Here is a 20,853-nt window from a genome sequence, read left to right as displayed (position 1 = left end):
CATTGTGAGAACCAAGAGAGCTGAGATACTTTTCTAAAAATCTTTGTTTTCTGCAGAAAAAAGTCATACACATCTAGAATGGCATGAGAATAGACCAGACTCAACACAGTGTTTGTAAATAAACATCCACACTATGGGAACTTACAACTAAAACACTGATTTTAAAGAAGAAAATGTACCAAAAAAAGAAGAGTGTATAATTACAAGTGCCCTGACTGTTCTGAAACCGGGATGTAGAATAAAACTGTTTAATAATTGTAACTAATCTTTTTGGCTATGTGTCTGTTGCCTCAGAAAAGATGAGAGATCATGAATATCATCATCACTCTTCGTGATGGGTCTTGTATTTGCAACTGCTATGATTAATAATGTGTCACGAAGTGAAAGATTAAATTCAAGAAAAATATTGCAGGCAATGTGAAACCAACATGACTTGATTTAAATTTGCTGAAATGAATTACACATTTTTGCAAATCCTTCACTTTTAGATATCATAGCAGTTGTAATAGCGGCTGGTGTCAAGCTTTTGTGTACAAATATTTTACCTTTGTCCAAATCTGTCAGTGAATTATGCTAAAGCTAGAAAGGAGAAAAACATCAAAGTCATGCAACAAATCTCATGCACCAAACACTTTCATCTTTGCAAAATAAATAACAGATGAGGTTTGAGGCACTTTCAAGACCATAGTTTATTTCAGTTAAAAAGAATGTATATACATTGGGGTCCCTTTAGTCAGCTCTAAAGCTACACATAATTTTAATTTCCTTTACTCTGAGACACTGTTCAGACACCTGAACAAACCCCCCCCCACCCCAGGTCTGTAAGTTGGGTGTACATGACAATGAAAATGTCAGAGAAGTCACAAGCATAATCTTTTGACATTCAAAACTCTTTAAGGAAAGATTATTTCATAAAATAAATTTTTTATGGCCCCCTTCTTATTTTTTGGTAGGCATATACAAAGAGTATTAAGACAACTGTAGCTAGTAGCGGTTCTAGCTTGTTTGGCACCCTGGGCGAAACCCGCTTCAACACGCCCCCACTGCCAACATCACTCCTCTATGGTATGGAATACATAGACCATAAATGAATGGCAACCAGCCAAAAAGCAGGGGTCGCTGCATCTACATGAACTTCCGAGTCAATTCGGGATAGGCTTCTAAGACACTTAATCATTATTCTGACATTTCAATCAGTATCGTTTAGATTTAAACATTACCTACCAAAAAATCTACTCCGTTTACTCAATTAATACATGACTTGTATTACATATAGCTAACTGATATTGGCATTATGTTCATACTGTATAGCCAGAAGGGAACTCAACCCCAGTCGAGCCTGGTTCCCCACGGGGGGGTGGTGGGGGGGTTCAAAAGACAAACAATTTTAAGACATGTCCTTCAATTACTTTTTTCAATGAAACTGCTCAACGTGGACTTTAAGACAATTCAGACATTACAGCATGATTTTCTGGAAAGCTTGTTTGAAACAATGTGTATTGTGAAAAGCACTAGACAAATAAAAATTACTTTACTATGGAGCAACAATGCTTTCTATATCTAGCTTCATTAATGCCATGTTACAAAGAGCTACAGTACATATTAGCTACCCATCCTGTAACCAATTTCAGGCACGTAAAAGTACAACTCAGTTCAAGCTGACAAAAAGGTTTTAAAATTAATTATAATAAATGGCGAAGTCTGAGAGGTAGTTTAAAGAATTTGTAGGGTGTTTATCGGCAGAACGGAAGGAATCTGGATGGTACCTTTATCAAAAATCTAAGAGAAATTTGGTCTCAAACTTTTCTGTTTGAATATGGTATCCACTTAACACGGAGCAACTGTTGTCCTTGCATATAAACTGTCAACTCTCAGCCAGTAAAGTCAAGACAGGGCCCCTGAATAGCCTGCACTTAAGTTTCCATTCAGAATTTGAATTTACTGGCCATCAAATATCAATGCTGTTTGGACAGCAACACTGGGCAGCTTTCTTTATTTCAGTTGTGTGAACCTGACACTGTCTAGCTCTACCACACTCACCACAAACTACTAATCTATTATCAAAATGGGATCAGTCCTTAACAACTTGTTTAGCTCCAATATCAATATGAAAACAAGTGAAAACAACTTGAATTAGGTCAGGTAAAATAAATGATACACTGCAATGTACTTTATTTTCTTGTACATCTGTTCAGTTGAACCATAAATAGATACTGCTTTAGTGAGTGTACACAGCTTCTCACACACTGATTCCAATTAAATGCATAAAACTACAGAAACTGAAGGTTAAAAGAAAAAACAACCATAGTGATTTCTTCTCAATTATTGAATTGCAAAATCTGTTACATACCCAACAAATATGTTGAGGCAAATATTTGTTGAAAAACAAGACTCTTGATTCAGTGATGCAAAAGGTAAATGTTCCAACAGTCTACGGTGATTGGGTACCTAATTGCATTCAACTGAACAAACATACAAACAATGTAAGTAGGAGAAAGTAAATCTGTGTGCTTGCTTTCTCATCCCTTTTCAAACAAAAGAAAGCAAACCAATGATTAATTTTGCAGAGAGAGAAGCAAGGAAAGGAGGTAACTACAAGGAATGAAAACGCCATTTAAAAACACCATTTCAAACATTCTTCAAACCTGTTTTTACCAGTCCAATGTTTAATTTTTTTGTCCCACATTCACCAGAACCGAACCAGCTTCATTTGGTGAATGCAGCCACAACAGCCCAGAGCAACTCATTGGTGTTGGTCTTCATGCTTTCGCCCTCAGGCTCCAGGTCCAGAAGTTGCCGTACTCTCTTCATGGCCAGATCGTACTGGTCATCCAGCAGTGGGGCAAACGCATTCTCTAGAACATCAGAGGAATTTGCGAGGAAAATAAGGGCCAGAACACGCTTGTCCATTCGGTGAGGGTCGTTCACCCACTTGTCCAGTACGGCCTCCTGCACCTTCTTAATAACGCGCTGCTTAATGTTATCATTGGTAAGTGGGTGCGTGGTCATGTCGAAGAGAAGAAAGTTCTGTTTCTCTGTGGTGAGAACGCCCTTCTCTACAAGATTCTTGGCCAGGCGCTCTCGAACATTACGTAGCTGATAATGCAGCTTTAATGGGTTCCACGTCTCGCCTGCGAAAAACAAAGCAAAAGACTTTGAACATCAAATGTCTGCTTACATTCACCGTTTGAGTTTTTTTTTAAAGGGTACAGAAGTATTCTATCACAGTCATTATGACTGCGGAAAAACTTTACCAGCAATCTTTTAAAGAAATATTTCATGTCCAATGCAAATTAAGCTCAATTGACAGCATTTGTGGCATAATATTAATTAACACACAACTATTTTCAATATAACACTGATAAGGTTAGCAAGTGATTTTAATCACAATAAAATCATATTAACATATATGATGTTATAATGTTTATATCTTGTGGCTATGCTTTTGAAACAATGTGTACTTTAACATTTATGGACAGGCCCTAAAAATAATTGACTCCATTCTTTTCTTTAAAAAAAGTAAAAATCTAAGTTACAGTAAGGCACTTACAATGGAAGTGAATGGGGCCAATTTTAGAGGGTTTAAAAAGGCAGAAATTTGAAGCTTATAATTCTGTTAAAATGCATGTACTATATGAGCTGTAAAGCTGTTTAAATCATTTTTACAGTCATTTTAGTGTTTTAGTGTTTGTTGACAAGACATCGTCATGGCAGCAAAGTTGTAAAATTGGAATAAACTTTCCACTTTATGGATCCACAAATCCTCACTTCCATTGTATTAATAGAAATCATTATGGATAAAACTTGAAACAGTATAAAGTATAAAAAAAAATAAAACCTGACAGAAAAATCACCATAATAGCCATGAAAATGTTGGATATAAGAGATACCGTTCCCAAAAGGGCTGTATATTTGGGATATTGCAATCTCAAGAACAGAGTTGGCTAAGATCAAATCAGGATTTCTTTTGCTTGAAACTTGTGCTGTTGTTGCCAAAATTTAAATGAGTATTTTAATTTTAATTTTTTTTTTTTTAAATCCTCATGATTTTGATCTTGATCTAGTCTACTGAGGACCATCAACTCAAGTCACTCAGTTCACCCTTTTCAACTGTGTTCAAGAAGAGAAGCACAGACAACTCGGGATCAAAGCAAGCTGTGGTAGAGCATTTGCTAGTCATCAGCATGCAGTAATTCATGACTCTGATTTAATTCTGAGCAGATTTTTATACACTGGTTTAACGAGGACGACAGCTCCTTCTCTCAAGATGCTTTGATCTCAATCTTTCACTGTTTGGCTCTCCATACGGAGTCACTTCCAACTGAGCTCATACCCACAGTAGGAACCAGAAATCTCTCTATAAATCAGCACTCCGGACAAATGCAAGTCTCGATCTGACTTGAGAATTAGACTGATCTCACAGTAAATTTTGCTAAACTTGGGTCTGTGCTTACCAAATTCAAAGCACTGCCTCCAGTGGCTGAAGCGGGAAGTGTTTTTGAACACAAGGGCACGTGCGAGTTTCAGGGTAAATTCCCACAGAGGAGTTATTAATTAAGTAATTATTCATTATTAATTCTACCCCCAAACCCAAAAGTAAATAAAAAATGGAACCTCTCAATCACAGCTGTAACTGATTATTCGAACAAGATCACTTCCTGGTATCAACACAGGATGCAATCCCGGGTTTCCTATGCTGCTGACGGAACACACTTCCAGTCAAGCCAAAAGGGAAGCTAAACACTTGAACCGATGCAAAAATGTCTGATGGGAGATGCCACTTGTCAGTAACTTTGCTTGATGGGGCCAATGCCAGTGTACTGGAACATTTGGAAGCAAACTGCTGACTTCCTGTGTTATTGTGTTGTGAGATTCTTTATAAGCCCCATGTGCACAAGGTTCAGGTATCTGGTAACAACTGTTGATAAAAAAAAGTGGATTCATAAATGTATGTAATATAGGCTAATTGTAATCTAATTGATGAAATTCAGTGGGTTTGTGCTGCCATGTAAAAGCAAAATGAATTAACTAACACATTTAGTTAAAATCTGAGTTGTTACTGAAATTTGGCTCAGCTATAATCGGATTTAAAAAAAAAATAGAGTGAGATTTTATTATCCACATTTGGCTGGATGATCAAAATCTTACAAGCCAGGGGCCTGGGTAGCTCAGCAAGTAAAGAGGCTGACTACCACACCTGGAGTCGCAAGTTCGAACCCAGGGCATGCTGAGTGACTCCAGTCAGGCTTCCTAAGCAACCAATTGGCCCGGTTACTAGGGTGGGTAGAGTCACGTTGGGTTAACCTCCTTGTGGGCGCTATAATGTGGTTCTCGCTCTCTGTGGTTGTGTGTGGATGCCGTGGAGGTTTCCGCGGTAACGTGCTCAACAAGCCACATGATAAGATGCGTGGATTGATGGTCTCAGACACGGAGGCAACTGAGATTCGTCCTCCACCACCCAGATTGAGGCGAGTACTACGCCACCACAAGGACCTAGAGTGCATTGGGAATTGGGCATGCCAAATTGGGGAGTAAAAATGCAAACAACAAAATCTTGTGCTTTTGTAAAATAAAGAAAATAAAAAGGGTGAGCTTTCAGCCGTCTCTGTGTTCACGAGCATATTTCTGAAACACGTCACAAAAATGAACTGAAACTCTGCAAATACTTATCACACAAACATGAAACATACACTCACCTAAAGGATTATTAGGAACACCTGTTCAATTTCTCATTAATGCAATTATCTAATCAACCAATCACATGGCAGTTGCTTCAATGCATTTAGGGGTGTGTTCTTGGTCAAGACAATCTCCTGAACTACAAACTGAATGTCAGAATGGGAAAGAAAGGTGATTTAAGCAATTTTGAGTGTGGCATGGTTATTGATGCCAGACGGGCCAGTCTGAGTATTTCACAATCTGCTCAGTTACTGGGATTTTCACGCACAACCATTTCTAGGGTTTACAAAGAATGGTGTGAAAAGGGAAAAACATCCAGTATGCGGAAGTCCTGTGGGCGAAAATGCCTTGTTGATGCTAGAGGTCAGAGGAGAATGGGCCGACTGATTCAAGCTGATAGAAGAGCAACTTTGCCTGAAATAACCACTCGTTACAACCGAGGTATGCAGCAAAGCATTTGTGAAGCCACAACACGCACAACCTTGCGGCGGATGGGCTACAACAGCAGAAGACCCCACCGGGTACCACTCATCTCCACAACAAATAGGAAAAAGAGGCTACAATTTGCAAGAGCTCACCAAAATTGGACAGTTGAAGACTGGAAAAATGTTACCTGGTCTGATGAGTCTCCATTTCTGTTGATACATTCAGATGGTAGAGTCAGAATTTGGCGTAAACAGAATGAGAACATGGATCCATCATGCCTTGTTACCACTGTGCAGGCTGGTGGTGGTGGTGTAATGGTGTGGGGGATGTTTTCTTGGCACACTTTAGGCCCCTTAGTGCCAATTGGGCATCGTTTAAATGCCAAGGCCTACCTGAGCATTGTTTCTGACCATGTCCATCCCTTTATGGCCACCATGTACCCATCCTCTGATGGCTACTTCCAGCAGGATAATGCACCATGTCACAAAGCTCGAATCATTTCAAATTGGTTTCTTGAACATGACAATGAGTTCACTGTACTAAAATGGCCCCCACAGTCACCAGATCTCAACCCAATAGAGCATCTTTGGGATGTGGTGGAACGGGAGCTTCGTGCCCTGGATGTGCATCCCACAAATCTCCATCAACTGCAAGATGCTATCCTATCAATATGGGCCAACATTTCTAAAGAATGCTTTCAGCACCTTGTTGAATCAATGCCACATAGAATTAAGGCAGTTCTGAAGGCGAAAGGAGGTCAAACACAGTATTAGTATGGTGTTCCTAATAATCCTTTAGGTGAGTGTATGTCTAAAGAAAGCTTAAAATGTCTACTTTTAAATAAAACAATTCAAATTTAAAACAAATATTCTCCTGCAATGCAATCTGTTTGAAACAAAGCAATGTACAGTTTTTTTACCGGTCCATCTAATTATCTGTAATGTGATCCCACCCAGCACGCCATTCATACGCTAATGTGCTGAGACGATCAACACAAAAAATGCCCCCGACTGTGAGGTTTGATTAAAACACATTTCTTTCATTTCTCTGCGTGTTTGTGACGATACACAGGCAAGGAAACTCCTGGATAGTAAGGAAGAGTTAACATTTTCCTCAGAAGAGGTGCGGGACTGCGATGAACATTTGTATTTTGAAGAGAGACTTGAATTTCGGACGAGTAAGTCATTTAGTTTTCATTAGTTGACATGCTATTTTATATAAACATGTACATATTTTACTAGTGGGACTGTTTCCAGACTTGCCAGACAGGATTCAGAGTATTGACATTTGAAATATGTCCTAATAAGCAAGTTTTAGTTCCATTTAAATGCTGTTTTGGCTAAAGCAAGTATTAAAATTGTATGCTGTATAATATAAATATGATATGTAATATGATGAATATTACATATATGAATATTATTCATATGAATAATATGAATGTTTAGATTATATTTTATCAAGTGTTTATAATGCCTCATTATCATCAATAAAGCTTGTGCTTGCAAATATCTGTTCAGGTTAAATGAGTAAAATGCACTTTAAATATGCCCATATTAGAAAATCAGCATATTATAATGATTTCTGGAGGATCATGTGACACTGAAGACTTGGTGAGCAGAAGAGACTTCTTTTAACGGTAGTGTAGGTCTAAAATTAAGTCAAGTCTTATGTAAAGAAAATGTATAGTCAGATTTCTTCTTTTAACTTAAAACTTGATGTTGATCATTAAGTCTCCTCTCATTCATTCTCTATCCCTCATTGATAGGCCCAGTGGAGGGGTCTTTGTCTCTCATGTGTGAATAACAATCCATATTCATGATCATTCACGCCTCCTTGCATATTACCTTTCAACACTAAGATTGTCTTACAAAAGTTCAATTACTATATTGTTTTGTATGAATGGGTGATCAGGATGGTTTTCACATCATTTTTGTAGCAAAAACTCTAGGCTACAAGATCCAATTCTCAAAAGTCTTGTGGACAAATGTTTAGTATCTGTTATATGGCCTTATTTCAGTGACTTAAAATTTGTGTTTTTTCAAAAACCATGCATAAACGTAATTTTCTAAAAAATACAAACCTGTATACACATGTTGCTCACATATTATTGTAGCCCAGTTTGTGCTGAATACAGTGTTATCAGACTTAAGCCATTAATATGTTGATGCAACTGAAAAAAGCACAAATGTCAAGGCATGTCAAAACTTCTCCAGGGGCCAAAATACTCTCAGACCCCAGAGGGTTAAAGTCAAGGCAATACTGATGTAATCAGAATAAAGTACAAGATTTGGGAACTCAAATAATCTATGCAGAACTCTGACCACTGAGCAACTCTATCCAGCTCTGCACGGTCTCAGGCGGTTGAGTGTCTTTTATGTGTTTCAAAGCTTCATCCAACAGCACATCCCCCGTCGGAGCATCAGACTTGCATATAACCTTAGAAAAAAATAAAATAAAAGAACAAAGTCACTTAAATTAAACATTAACACAACCTAATGCACAAAAGCACCACATGGACCTATACATCAAAGCAATGAACTCATGAGGGTAAAAACCATGAGAAAATGATGGACTACTTCTACTGAACATCAAAGAGCTTTACCTCATATTTTAACGAATTTCCAGAGTTACACCTGAACCCGCTTTAAAAAAAAAAACAACAAAAAAAAAAAACTTAACTTGCACCAGCCAACACTAACTGCAACAAGAGGTCTCTTGACACACAATTTATATCAAAGAGTCCCTCTTGTGGTGGAAATGGTCCAGCACACTTGTAAAGTGTACTGACACCAGAGTGCTGGATTCAACAAGCACATAAAGAATATGCTGTGAATGTTCAATCCAGTGAGTGTCTTGATTCACATGGTGCCAAAAGGTGAGATCAGATACTGAAATTAAATGATAAATAAAAAATTAAAACGTCACATGGTTTGGGTGGAGCAGGGACGTGATTGTCCTTATGAGAGATAAGAGGAACACACTTAAAATTGCAACTGCATATCAGTGGATATAGATTATATATATATACACACACACTCACCTAAAGGATTATTAGGAACACCATACTAATACTGTGTTTGACCCCCTTTTGCCTTCAGAACTGCCTTAATTCTACGTGGCATTGATTCAACAAGGTGCTGAAAGTATTCTTTAGAAATGTTGGCCCATATTTGTAGGATAGCATCTTGCAGTTGATGGAGATTTGTGGGATGCACATCCAGGGCACGAAGCTCCCGTTCCACCACATCCCAAAGTTGCTCTATTGGGTTGAGATCTGGTGACTGTGGGGGCAATTTTAGTACAGTGAACTCATTGTCATGTTCAAGAAACCAATTTGAAATGATTTGAGCTTTGTGACATGGTGCATTATCCTGCTGGAAGTAGCCATCAGAGGATGGGTACATGGTGGCCATAAAGGGATGGACATGGTCAGAAACAATGCTCAGGTAGGCCGTGGCATTTAAACGATGCCCAATTGGCACTAAGGGGCCTAAAGTGTGACAAGAAAACATCCCCCACATCATTACACCACCACCACCAGCCTGCACAGTGGTAACAAGGCATGATGGATCCATGTTCTCATTCTGTTTACGCCAAATTCTGACTCTACCATTTGAATGTCTCAACAGAAATCGAGACTCATCAGACCAGGCAACATTTTTCCAGTCTTCAACTGTCCAATTTTGGTGAGCTCTTGCAAATTGTAGCCTCTTTTTCCTATTTGTAGTGGAGATGAGTGGTACCCGGTGGGGTCTTCTGCTGTTGTAGCCCATCTGCCTCAAGGTTGTGCGTGTTGTGGCTTCATAAATGCTTTGCTGCATACCTCGGTTGTAATGAGTGGTTATTTCAGGCAAAGTTGCTCTTCTATCAGCTTGAATCAGTCGGCCCATTCTCCTCTGACCTCTAGCATCAACAAGGCATTTTCGCCCACAGGACTGCCACATACTGGATGTTTTTCCCTTTTCACACCATTCTTTGTAAACCGTAGAAATGGTTGTGCATGACAATTCCAGTAACTGAGCAGATTGTGAAATACTCAGACCGGCCCGTCTGGCACCAACAACCATGCCACGCTCAACATTGCTTAAATCACCTTTCTTTCCCATTCTGACATTCAGTTTGGAGTTCAGGAGATTGTCTTGACCAGGACCACACCCCTAAATGCATTGAAGCAACTGCAATGTGATTGGTTGATTAGATAATTGCATTAATGAGAAATTGAACAGGTGTTCCTAATAATCCTTTAGGTGAGTGTGTGCATGTATATATATATATAAATAAGAGAGAGAGAGAGAGAGAGAGAGAGAGAGAGAGAGTGAGTTGGTGTGCATTATTTTGTTATTTCATTAACTTCAAACCAGTCTCCCCTTCTTTCATTTATCTCTTTAACCTTAAAAGGAACAACTCTCCACACCTGTTAACCTTTGGCATGGTCTCCGACAGTACATATATCCAACTCTTTAATTGCTGATGCAATCTTTTGTTTAAACAGCAGAGTATCATCCTAATCTATGTTTGCAGGAAAATGTACTAGTGACGCTGTATCATCAGTATAGCCAAACGGTGACCTTAATCTTTGTAGTATTACTGCGTTAAAATGCTGTTCAGAAATATTGCGCTTGACTTTTCTACTTATCTGGGCAAATGTTCAAGACATCATTTAAAAAAAAAAAAAAATACATTCTCCATTCCTCATGTTGCTGTCCTAGCACCTTATTGTATGCTTTCATAACAATAATGAGTCTCATGGAATAATTGATTAGACTTCTGAATTATACTTGTGTGTCCTTTTGAAACTTGAAGAGGTGGTCACCATAAACTGCCACTACATGACATTACTGAAAAACTTTTTTTTTTTTCACAATTTCTCCCTTTGTGTTTAGAAAAAGAAAGAATGTCATATGAGATTATAACAACGACTACATTTTTATTTTTGGGTGAACTACCCCTTTCAAGGAATGTTCCGGGTTCAATACAAGTTAAGCTCAATCTGTCACGGCTCCTGCGAGTTTGTTTTGTATGTTTTGTAATTTTTTTCCCCTCATGTATCGCAGGCACAGCCATCATGCATGTTGGAATATTCATGGGAACACTGATTGTTCCCGGGGGAACGCTGATCATGCCACTGATTTCCACTTTATGGATTTCAAATTGGTTTCTAAGTGGCGACTTTCTATGATCCAGTCGGAAATACCCATACCCGCCCACACCCAAAGTGGCACGCTGCTGTCCATCATTATTACTGTTAATAAATCCTTTAAACTGTTCCTCTGTTACTTTTGGGTCTGTTTTTCTCACTATCCTTCATTAACAATCGACAAAATTTGTGGCATAATGTTGATTGCCACAAAAATTCTTCCTTCCTTTTCTTTAAAAAAGCTAAATCTGGGGAGGCCTAGGTAGCTCAGCGAGTAAAGACACTGACTACCACCCCTGGTGTCGCAAATTCGAATACAGGGTGCCGAGTGACTCCAGCCAGGTCTTCGAAGCAACCAAATTGGCGTAGTCACATGGGGTAACCTCCTCGTGGTCACTTTGCCACCACAAGCGCATTGGGAATTGGGCATTCCAAAATAGGGAGGAAAATGGAAATATATGAGTTTCAGTGAGGCACTTACAATGGAAGTGAATGGGATCAATGAAATTGAATGTAGCCAATTTCTAAATATTTAGATTTGCTTTCAGAGAATATATATTGAATATAAGTGTATTTTTTCCCTTGTTCATCCTTCTGCCAGTGCAGTAAAGAAAAAATATACTCATATACAAGAAATATTCGACAAAAGTCTAAATATCTATATAATATGTTGCTTCTCTGTTTTAAGTAGGCTATTTTTAGATATTTTAAAATATTTAAATATTAAATATTGTATTCAACATTCTCCAATAACAATTTTTCCTTCTGCAGTATAGCTCCTAAAGTAAATGTACTTATTTTGTATTTATGCATTACAATTCCCTCATACTTTGCGATATACATCACCTGAAGCTGTTTGGAAAGTTTAGAGTGCACCTGGACTGTGAGCGGTGTTTTCTTCCTCTCCTCAGTCAGGTGTAAGCTGCAGAGCTGCTCTCACATGCCATCGTTAGAATTTAATATGATCACGTTACATTAAATTACATCAAAGGACTATTCGACAACTGTAATTTTTGTCAAAATGTTTTATTGTCGACGTTGTCTATAACGTCAACTAATCGTTTCAGCCCTAATGGTAATCAATATTATGCCACAAATGCTGTGGATTGAGCTTGATTACTTTTATAAGCCAACGATGTGTGTGGTAATTTAAATGCCTTAAACAGTTTGCCTTTATTGTGGTAAGTATTAAAGGGATGGTTCACCTAAAAATTAAAATTCTCTCATAATTTTTGGGTGAAGTATCCCTTAAAGCAAAACCAGATCAGCATATGTAGATTTTTGCCAATTATTCCAATTTCATATTTGTAAAAGCCTTTCTTAACAGTTTATTCAATGTGTGCATGCATCCGCTTTGAAATCAAACATGAAAATAACCAGATGATTTCATGTAAATGCGTTTTATTTATTTTTTATTGCGTTGTCAGATTTTTTTCAATAAGCTCGTTTTTGATTGTTATCGTTGTATTGTTGTCCATCTAAACGCACTCATTGAGGACGGGATCCAATAAAGGAAGTGTCTCCCTGCCTTAGTTATGATCAAAAAGTACAGAAAAGTTTTTCACACCTTCCTGGCAAGCAGGCTTTTCCTCCTCAATCCACAGGCCTCCAGCTGTAGTCTCCCTCGTAAGGCCAGCTCAATGAGCATGCAGCCCCTCAGGCCTGACGAAATGCAGTCATTCCAGAAAGAGGTGTAGCCCTTGTAAAAAAAGATGGAATAAAGTCAGTATACATTCCCCTTCAGAGGTTAGAGTCCACTGCTGTGAAACAACAGGCCTCTTTTAAAGTGCTGACAACATAGGAAACCCTTTTTCCATTAAGTGTAGCAACATACTGACATTGCTGAAAGTACAATGCTATATCATTATGTGTTCTTAATTAAATGTAAAATAGCAGTTTGTCTTATTTTTTCATCCAGCAACTGAGGTTGACAACTAAACTTTAGATTAGGGATGTGCCAGGGTAATAGACAAATCGACTAGTCATCCAACAGCCGAGTATTCGATTAGTGGGGTCGACTATTTTTAGTGGTGGTGGTTTTAATGTGAGATGCATTTCTCAAATTAAGTGAGAGATGTAAATTCTTAAAAAAGGTGTCATTATGTAATGATTGCTGTGCTTACAGTGAAACCCTCTGCAAGAAGTTTAATCTCTAATGCTTTTGGATTACATTTATTCATTTGGCAGACGCTTTTATCCAAATCATCTTACAAAAGAGGAATAATGCTTCATAAGCAATTCATCTTAAGGAGACAGCAGTACGAAAAGTGCTGCACTACAAAATTTCACTTGCATCAGAATAGCAGTATACGAGACAAATTAGAGTGCAGCAAGAATATAGATATCTGCATATTTGCAAATGGTAGGGGTGCACCGATCAATGCCTAGATTTAGAGCCAATCTTTTTTGCAGCATGCTGGGAATCACACATACACTGCTCTAATGAGCGTTTACTCAGTCCTTGAAGGATGGCTGAGTGGCCTTTGGAGGGTGAGTTGTTGGCAATTCGAAGCATTCACAAATGTAAACTTTCAGACATGATGTAATTCACATGAATATGCTGTTTTGTTTTTAAAAATGTGTAAGGATTACGTGTGTATGAATATTAAGAGGCTGCTAAAAGGTATAAAAACAAATTAAACAGCAAATAAACATGCAAATACATGTGATGTAACGTGAGTCTAACAATCAGACGTTGTGTGGAGTGAAAGAGACTGTTTGAGAGATCATGAGTGCTTTTAGCTTTACTCTTTTTTACATGAGTGCTCTCAGTGTCACTCAAACATGCGCGAACTCCAGGTGCTCTAAATATCTCTTCAGTCACTCATCTCAGCGCTAGTCTGTGAGGATACATATGTAAATCAGATTAATGTTGGTCACAGTGCCACTAATAACAGATAAAATTGTTTAACCTTCAATAAAAGGCCATTTGATTAATAATTATTGATTTGTGTTACAGCAAAATGCCAAAGACAGTAAACAAATCATAGATATTAATGATTTCTCACTGGAGCCGTTTTAGAGCTTTTAATGGAAATATTTTTCTTAGTATTTAACCTGTCTCTGCTGTGTGTGATGCTCTCATGGTTTTTATAGGTTGCCAGAATGTCACAAAGACCTTTTGATATTGACAACAGAACTATTGATAACTGTTTGCAATACAAATAAATGTTAGCAATTCACAATTAATGTACATTTCTTTAACATTAGTTAATGGATTTAGTATCATGAACAAACAATGAACATTATATATTTTACAGCATTTATTAGACATAATGTTAGTTATTAAAAATACAGTTGTTCATTGTTAGCTCATGTTAGTTCATTAATGTGCATTAACTAATACAACTTTTGATTTAAAAGATGTATTAGTATACGTTGTAACTAACATTAAGTTCATTAGTTTGTTAACTACAGTAACGTTGTTAAATAATGTTAACAAATGAAACATTTTTGTAAAGTGTTACTGTAATTTTACTGTGTGGGGCATAAACATAAAACTGCAGCATATAACTTGGGCAAGGGGTACCTTTTAAAAAAAATCAGAGATTGGTATATCCTCACATTTCCTGATCGGTGCACCACTAGCAAATCGTATATAACACAAGTTTTACTGATATTTGCCTTTTTATTATTAGAAAATTTACAGGGAACTGTTGAGGAGAGACTGTTAGAATACGTGCTTCAGAGGAAGAGTTGAGCATTCCACAGGATGCTGGATCTGCTGAAATTGTGTGAGGTTGGTTTATTACATCGGTTTAAACGAGATATGTGCATATTTGCAGAAGGTATATGATATCAGTTAGATTGATATTAGCTTTTTTATCATCAGACAGTTAAAAGTTACAGGTAGAGGAGAACCGTAAACTGCAGAGGAGAGAGAGAGGGAGAATGAAACAGCCGAGCACTTTAACATTATGAGCTCAAACGCGTGTGCCGCGGCTCTGATATGCGGACTGTTAAAATGACACTGTGTTGCACACCGGCCAATTATTGTAGTAACACGATGATATGTAACAACAAAATTAACTGTGACTAGTCGTTTACACGTCGCCAGATGCTTCAAATGCAAGCAGCCGATTTTTGACACCCTCAGAAAAAAAACAAAAAAACAAACAACAACATTTCTCAGCCGATGCAGTAATTAAAAAAGTCAGAAAATCAGCCGATTTATCAGCCTTGGCGATATATCGGTCGACCACTTTTTATAGGTTAATTTCTCAGAAAAGTGTAGCTAAACACTATGTCTCTGTGGCTTTAATTAAAAAGTAACTCAGATATTATGGTTTAAAACTAAAAATATTGTGTTACTTTACTCAAAAAGTAATCTGATTACACAACACTCGTTACTTTTATCACGTTACCCCCAACACTGTGTATGACCTTCTTTCTTCTGTTGAACACAAACTGGTTCGCTTAGATTTCACACTGGCATTTTTAACACCGAACCTAAAGATACAAAACAAAAGGCATAAGGATAAGGTCACAACCAGATTGTACAGCTTTTAAGATGTATATTTTGCGACGGAACTTGCCGATCATCCAAAACAATGATGGCTGCTGGGCTAAATGCGCTCGTTGGATTTATGTATATATGGTGGTATTTTTACCAGCTGAGAAAAATTAAGAGATAATAAAATGTGTAAAGGAATTCCTCCGTTGCCCACACAAATGAAGATTTTCTGCAAGGACAGCGGTTCCGACGCCTGTACCGAACTATAATGGGTAGCATAGCTCCTATGATGAGAAGAAACAGGTATGCTTTAGATCAGTATTAAAGGTAAATTACTTCCTGTTATTGGTCCGTGCTGCATTCATATATTAGGCAAACCGCACCAGAGTTCGTTTGGAAGTGGACCGAGGAGGTCTCTGTCCGCTTGTTTGGTTTGCACAAAGGTTCGGATGGCAGCGTTCACAATTGTTCAAATGAACTGCAATAACAGAGCAATCGCACCAGAGTTTGTTTTAATTTAACCAAACCAGCCAAGTGTGAACACGCCCTTAGAAGAATTGGAGGGGACACAAATTCCTTCAGTAACAGAAAGACCAGTCAAGAGCTTGGGGAAGATCTTTGACAGCGCCCTGAAGGACAAAACCGCGCTCCAACAAACCAGAAGCGACATGACGAACTGGCTCACGGCAGTCGACAAGTCAGGGCTTCCAGGAAAGTACAAAACCTGGATGTACCAACACGGAATCCTACCAAGGCTTCTCTGGCCCCTTCTCATATACGAGGTACCCATGACAACGGTAGAAGCACTGGAGAGAACCATCAGTCAGTTCCTCAGGAGGTGGTTAGGTCTCCCACGGCCCCTGAGTAACATCGCCCTCTATGGCCATTCCACCAAGTTGCAACTTCCCATCAGCAGCTTGTCCGAGGAATTCAAGGTCACACGTGCCCGGGAGGTCATCATGTACCAAGATTCCTCCGATGCCAAAGTCTCCTCAGCTGGAATCTGTGTTAAGACGGGAAGGAAGTGGAAGGCACAGGAAGCGGTGGACAGAGCGGAGGCTCGGCTGAGGCATGGTGTCTTGGTTGGCAACGTGGCAGTGGGACGTGCAGGCCTGGGCAGTTTCCCTAAGCCACGCTATGACAAATCAAGAGGGAGGGAGAAGCGTCAGTTGGTGCTGGACGAGGTGCGGGCAGAGGTGGAGGAGGACCGCATGACCAAGATGGTCGGTATGAAACAGCAAGGCACCTGGACTAGGTGGGAGAACGGCGAGCAGCGCAATATCACCTGGGCAGAGCTGTGGAGCTCTGAACCACAGCGCATCAAGTTCCAGATCCGTTCGGTGTACGATCTTCTACCTAGCCCATCCAACCTACACTGCTGGGGCCTGGTAGACGTACCAACATGCCAACTGTGCCAAAGGAGTGGCACACTGGAGCACATCCTCAGCTGCTGTCCAAAGGCTTTGGGGGATGGGCGGTATCGCTGGCGACATGACCAGGTCCTCAGGGCTCTTGCGGATATTATCACCACAGCAATTCAGAGCAGTAAGAGTCAGCAGCCCTCCAAGCAAACCATATCCTTTGTCAGAGCTGGAGAGAAGGCACATCAGCAGCCACGCTCCCCAGGCGGGCTCCTTGCCAATGCAAGAGACTGGCACCTTCAAGTGGACCTTGGAAGGCAGCTCAAGTTCCCGAATCACATCACGGCCACTTCACTCCGCCCAGACGTGGTGATTACATCGGAGTCGACCAGGCAGGTGGTCATAGTGGAGCTTACTGTCCCCTGGGAAGACAGATTGGAGGAGGCAAATGAGCGCAAGAGAGCCAAATATGCAGACCTGGTGGAGGAGTGCAGGAGCGGCGGCTGGAAAACACGCAATGAGCCAGTGGAGGTTGGTTGCCGGGGCTTTGCAGGACAGTCGTTACCCGAACACTCAAACTCCTTGGAGTTAAAGGACAACTGTGCAGGCGAGCCATAAAGAACATCTCTGAGGCTGCCGAAAAAGCCTCACGATGGCTGTGGATCAGGAGGGGGGAACCGTGGAGTAGCACGCCACTTGGACACAGGCCGGGGACTGATCACCCCGGCTGGGTCGCCCGGGTGAGGGTGTCTGTTGATTAAAGACCCGAAACACCTTTTGACCCCAGGTTCATCACTGATGACGTGTCCAAGTAGCACCAGAAGGTGTATGTTAGAACTATATATTGTGGTATTTTTACCAGCTGAGAAAAATTAAGAGATAATAAAATGTGTAAAGGAATTCCTCCGTTGCCCACACAAATGAAGATTTTCTGCAAGGACAGCGGTTCCGACGCCTGTACCGAACTATAATGGGTAGCATAGCTCCTATGATGAGAAGAAACAGGTATGCTTTAGATCAGTATTAAAGGTAAATTACTTCCTGTTATTGGTCCGTGCTGCATTCATCTATTAGGCAAACCTAATATATGAGTTCGTTTGGAAGTGGACCGAGACCCACTATTCAGGAGGTCTCTGTCCGCTTGTTTGGTTTGCACAAAGGTTCGGATGGCAGCGTTCACAATTGTTCAAATGAACTGCAATAACAGAGCAATCGCACCAGAGTTTGTTTTAATTTAACCAAACCAGCCAAGTGTGAACACGCCCTTAGAAGAATATTTCAGCTCTTTAGGTCCACACAATAAAAATAAATGGTGGCCAGAAATCAGAAGGTCCAAAAAGCCCATAAAAGCAGCATAAAATTAATCCATAAGACTCCAGTGGTTTAATCCGTGTATTCTGAAGCAATAGAATAGGTGTAATAGTAAAAAAGGATTTATATATTGATCCGTTTCTCACCAACACCTATCATATCAGTTCTGAAGATATGGATTTAACCACTGGAATCATGTTGAGTTATTTTATGCTCCCTTTATCTGCTTTTTGGACTTTAAAATTCTGGCAACCATTCACTTGCATTTTATGGACCAACAGATCTGAAAGATTTTTCCAAAAATCTTAGTTTGTGTTCAGCAGAAGACAGAAAGTCATACACATCTGGGATGGCATGAGGGTGAGTACATGATGAGAGAATTTACATTTTTGGGTGAACTAACCCTTTAAGAGCCAATCAAAACGGTTACAGCAGACACAGCACAGCCAAACTTGCAAATATTGGGCACTAATTATTTAACCAGGAGTGCTTCTCTTTGCCTATTTAGCCAACGTTTATTATGGGTAGTCATATTAGTCTAACCCTAAACCAGAGGACTAACGTGGTACAACAGCAGTGGGACAGAGATTGTACATCACACAAAACTTGATCATACTTCTCAAATCGGGGTGTTCCAATCATTATAACCCGCATTTTGAAATGTCTACATACTTCTGGGGGAATAATTACTCTTAAAAGATCCATGTAATTACAATGTCATGGCATCTTAATATCACACTGGTGACCATATGCTATATTAGCTAGATAAAGGCAGCCCAGTTTTTAAAACTATGACACTTAGTGTTGATTTTATGACAGTGTTGGTGTTTACAATAGTTGGATGCTAGTGAGAACGTTTAACTGCAGTTAATGCTTAAAGCTAACTCATGTCAAAGCAACAGAATGTTAATTTTAGCTCAAAGCGAATAAAAAGTGGTTAAAAGCAGCTTGTTACCTGGTTTACCTTTAAAAAAAAATAGAGCTTATTTATAACGACCAAGCGGCCACGGTGAGACGTACAGTGTAACTAGCTAAATATCGACTATATTCAACCACTCAAAAATAATGCAAAGCAACAACCTCTCGATCCTTTAGCCCCAGCAGCAGCACTTCTTCCATCAGGGTCAGTCTGGTTTCCTTGGAGTCGCCGCTGTCTTCCTCGTCCTGCTCGTCTACGCGGCGGGGCTCGTAGTCCTCGTCACCGGATCCGCGGTCTCTGTCTGCGGCTGCAGCGCTGCGCGACGCCTCGGTGCGTCTCTGCACCAGGCCGGAGCTCCGCTGGGTCAGAGTACTCATCTCTCATCAAAGAATACTCATCAAACTTTCTAAAACAGAAACGTCCCTCCCAGACAAATCCTGTCTGAGAACACAATTACCTTTTCAGTCCGATGCATAAATTATTCCCGGGGTGTAAATCGATGTTTGTTTTGAAGAGAGGCCCTTCGCGATCACTTCGCGACGTGTCGACGCAGGTTCCGCTCAGTTTTAATATGGCGACCAGTCGTGACGACTGCTGCCAGTGAATGTGGCATCTCAAAACTCAAGGTTGTACCAGCTCCTTACTCCCTTTAAAGAATATAATTATGTTATTAAAGATATTCCGTTGGGTGTAAATCATCTGATGAAAACAAGTTTAAGTTATGAAGGGGGAAAACAGCTCCCACCGACTCTCTTTAGGAGTTTCTTTACTGAGTAAAACCTGTAATAATAAATTAATTAATCAATCTCGAGTTTTTATTTCCCAAAGAGGAAAATTCTACTGGAAATCTTTCATTAACAATATACATAGGAGAAAAAGATGGCTGTTGCCTTACTATTGTATGTCTAATAAGGTCAAATAAGTGCATTTGATTTTTTGTTATTTATTTGTTTATTATTTATATTATCCCCTTTCCTCCCCAATTTTGGAATTCCCAATTCCCACTACTAACTAGGTCCTTGTGGTGGCATGGTTACTCGCCTCAGTCTGGGTAGAGGAGGACAAGTCTCAGTTGCCTCCACTTCTGAGACAGTCAGTCTTATCATGTGGCTCATTGTGCATGACGCCATGGAGACTCGCAGCATGTGGAGGCTCATGCTACTTATCATGGGCCCCATTGAGAGTGAGAACCACTAATCGTGACCACAAGGAGGTTACCCCATGTGACTCTACCCTCCCTAGCAGCTGGGCCAATTGGTTGCTTTGGAGACCTGGCTGGAGACATTCAGTACACCCTGGATTTGAACTCACGACTCCAGGGGTTTTAGTCAGTACTCACTGAGCTACACAGGCCCCCCAAATAAGTTTTGCACAAGATTTATCCTTGTAACATACTTTTGTCAAAATACAGATGTGAATAACTCATGTAGCCTACCTTTTGTGAAAACAAAAGTGAAAGTCTCGCTCATATATTTTTCTTTTGATATTATATCTGCTTTTTTGGCATGATTTAAGTTTCCTTTGTTTCTCCAAATTAAAGTTTAATTATGCTTTTTGTGTCAAATAC

At 39.7% G+C, this 20,853-nt stretch overlaps 1 protein-coding gene across 1 annotated transcript; it reads right to left on the bottom strand.

Moving 5' to 3' along the window:
• Positions 1-674: 674 nt before the first annotated feature.
• Positions 675-20,012, bottom strand: LOC127623837 (Golgi phosphoprotein 3-like). Its single transcript, XM_052098393.1, has 4 exons — positions 19,448-20,012; positions 12,810-12,941; positions 8,427-8,541; positions 675-3,131 (listed from the first exon to the last, which is right to left on the bottom strand). The coding sequence occupies exons 1-4, from the start codon at positions 19,661-19,663 to the stop codon at positions 2,707-2,709; spliced, it is 888 nt and encodes a 295-aa protein (XP_051954353.1). The 5' UTR covers positions 19,664-20,012; the 3' UTR covers positions 675-2,706.
• Between the last annotated feature and the right edge of the window lie 841 nt (positions 20,013-20,853).

This window comes from Xyrauchen texanus, chromosome 3 (genome assembly GCF_025860055.1).
Source record: "Xyrauchen texanus isolate HMW12.3.18 chromosome 3, RBS_HiC_50CHRs, whole genome shotgun sequence".
Taxonomy (NCBI): domain Eukaryota; kingdom Metazoa; phylum Chordata; class Actinopteri; order Cypriniformes; family Catostomidae; genus Xyrauchen; species Xyrauchen texanus.
Note: the sequence above shows the minus strand (reverse complement) of the source record. Positions and strands in the feature narration are given on the sequence as shown.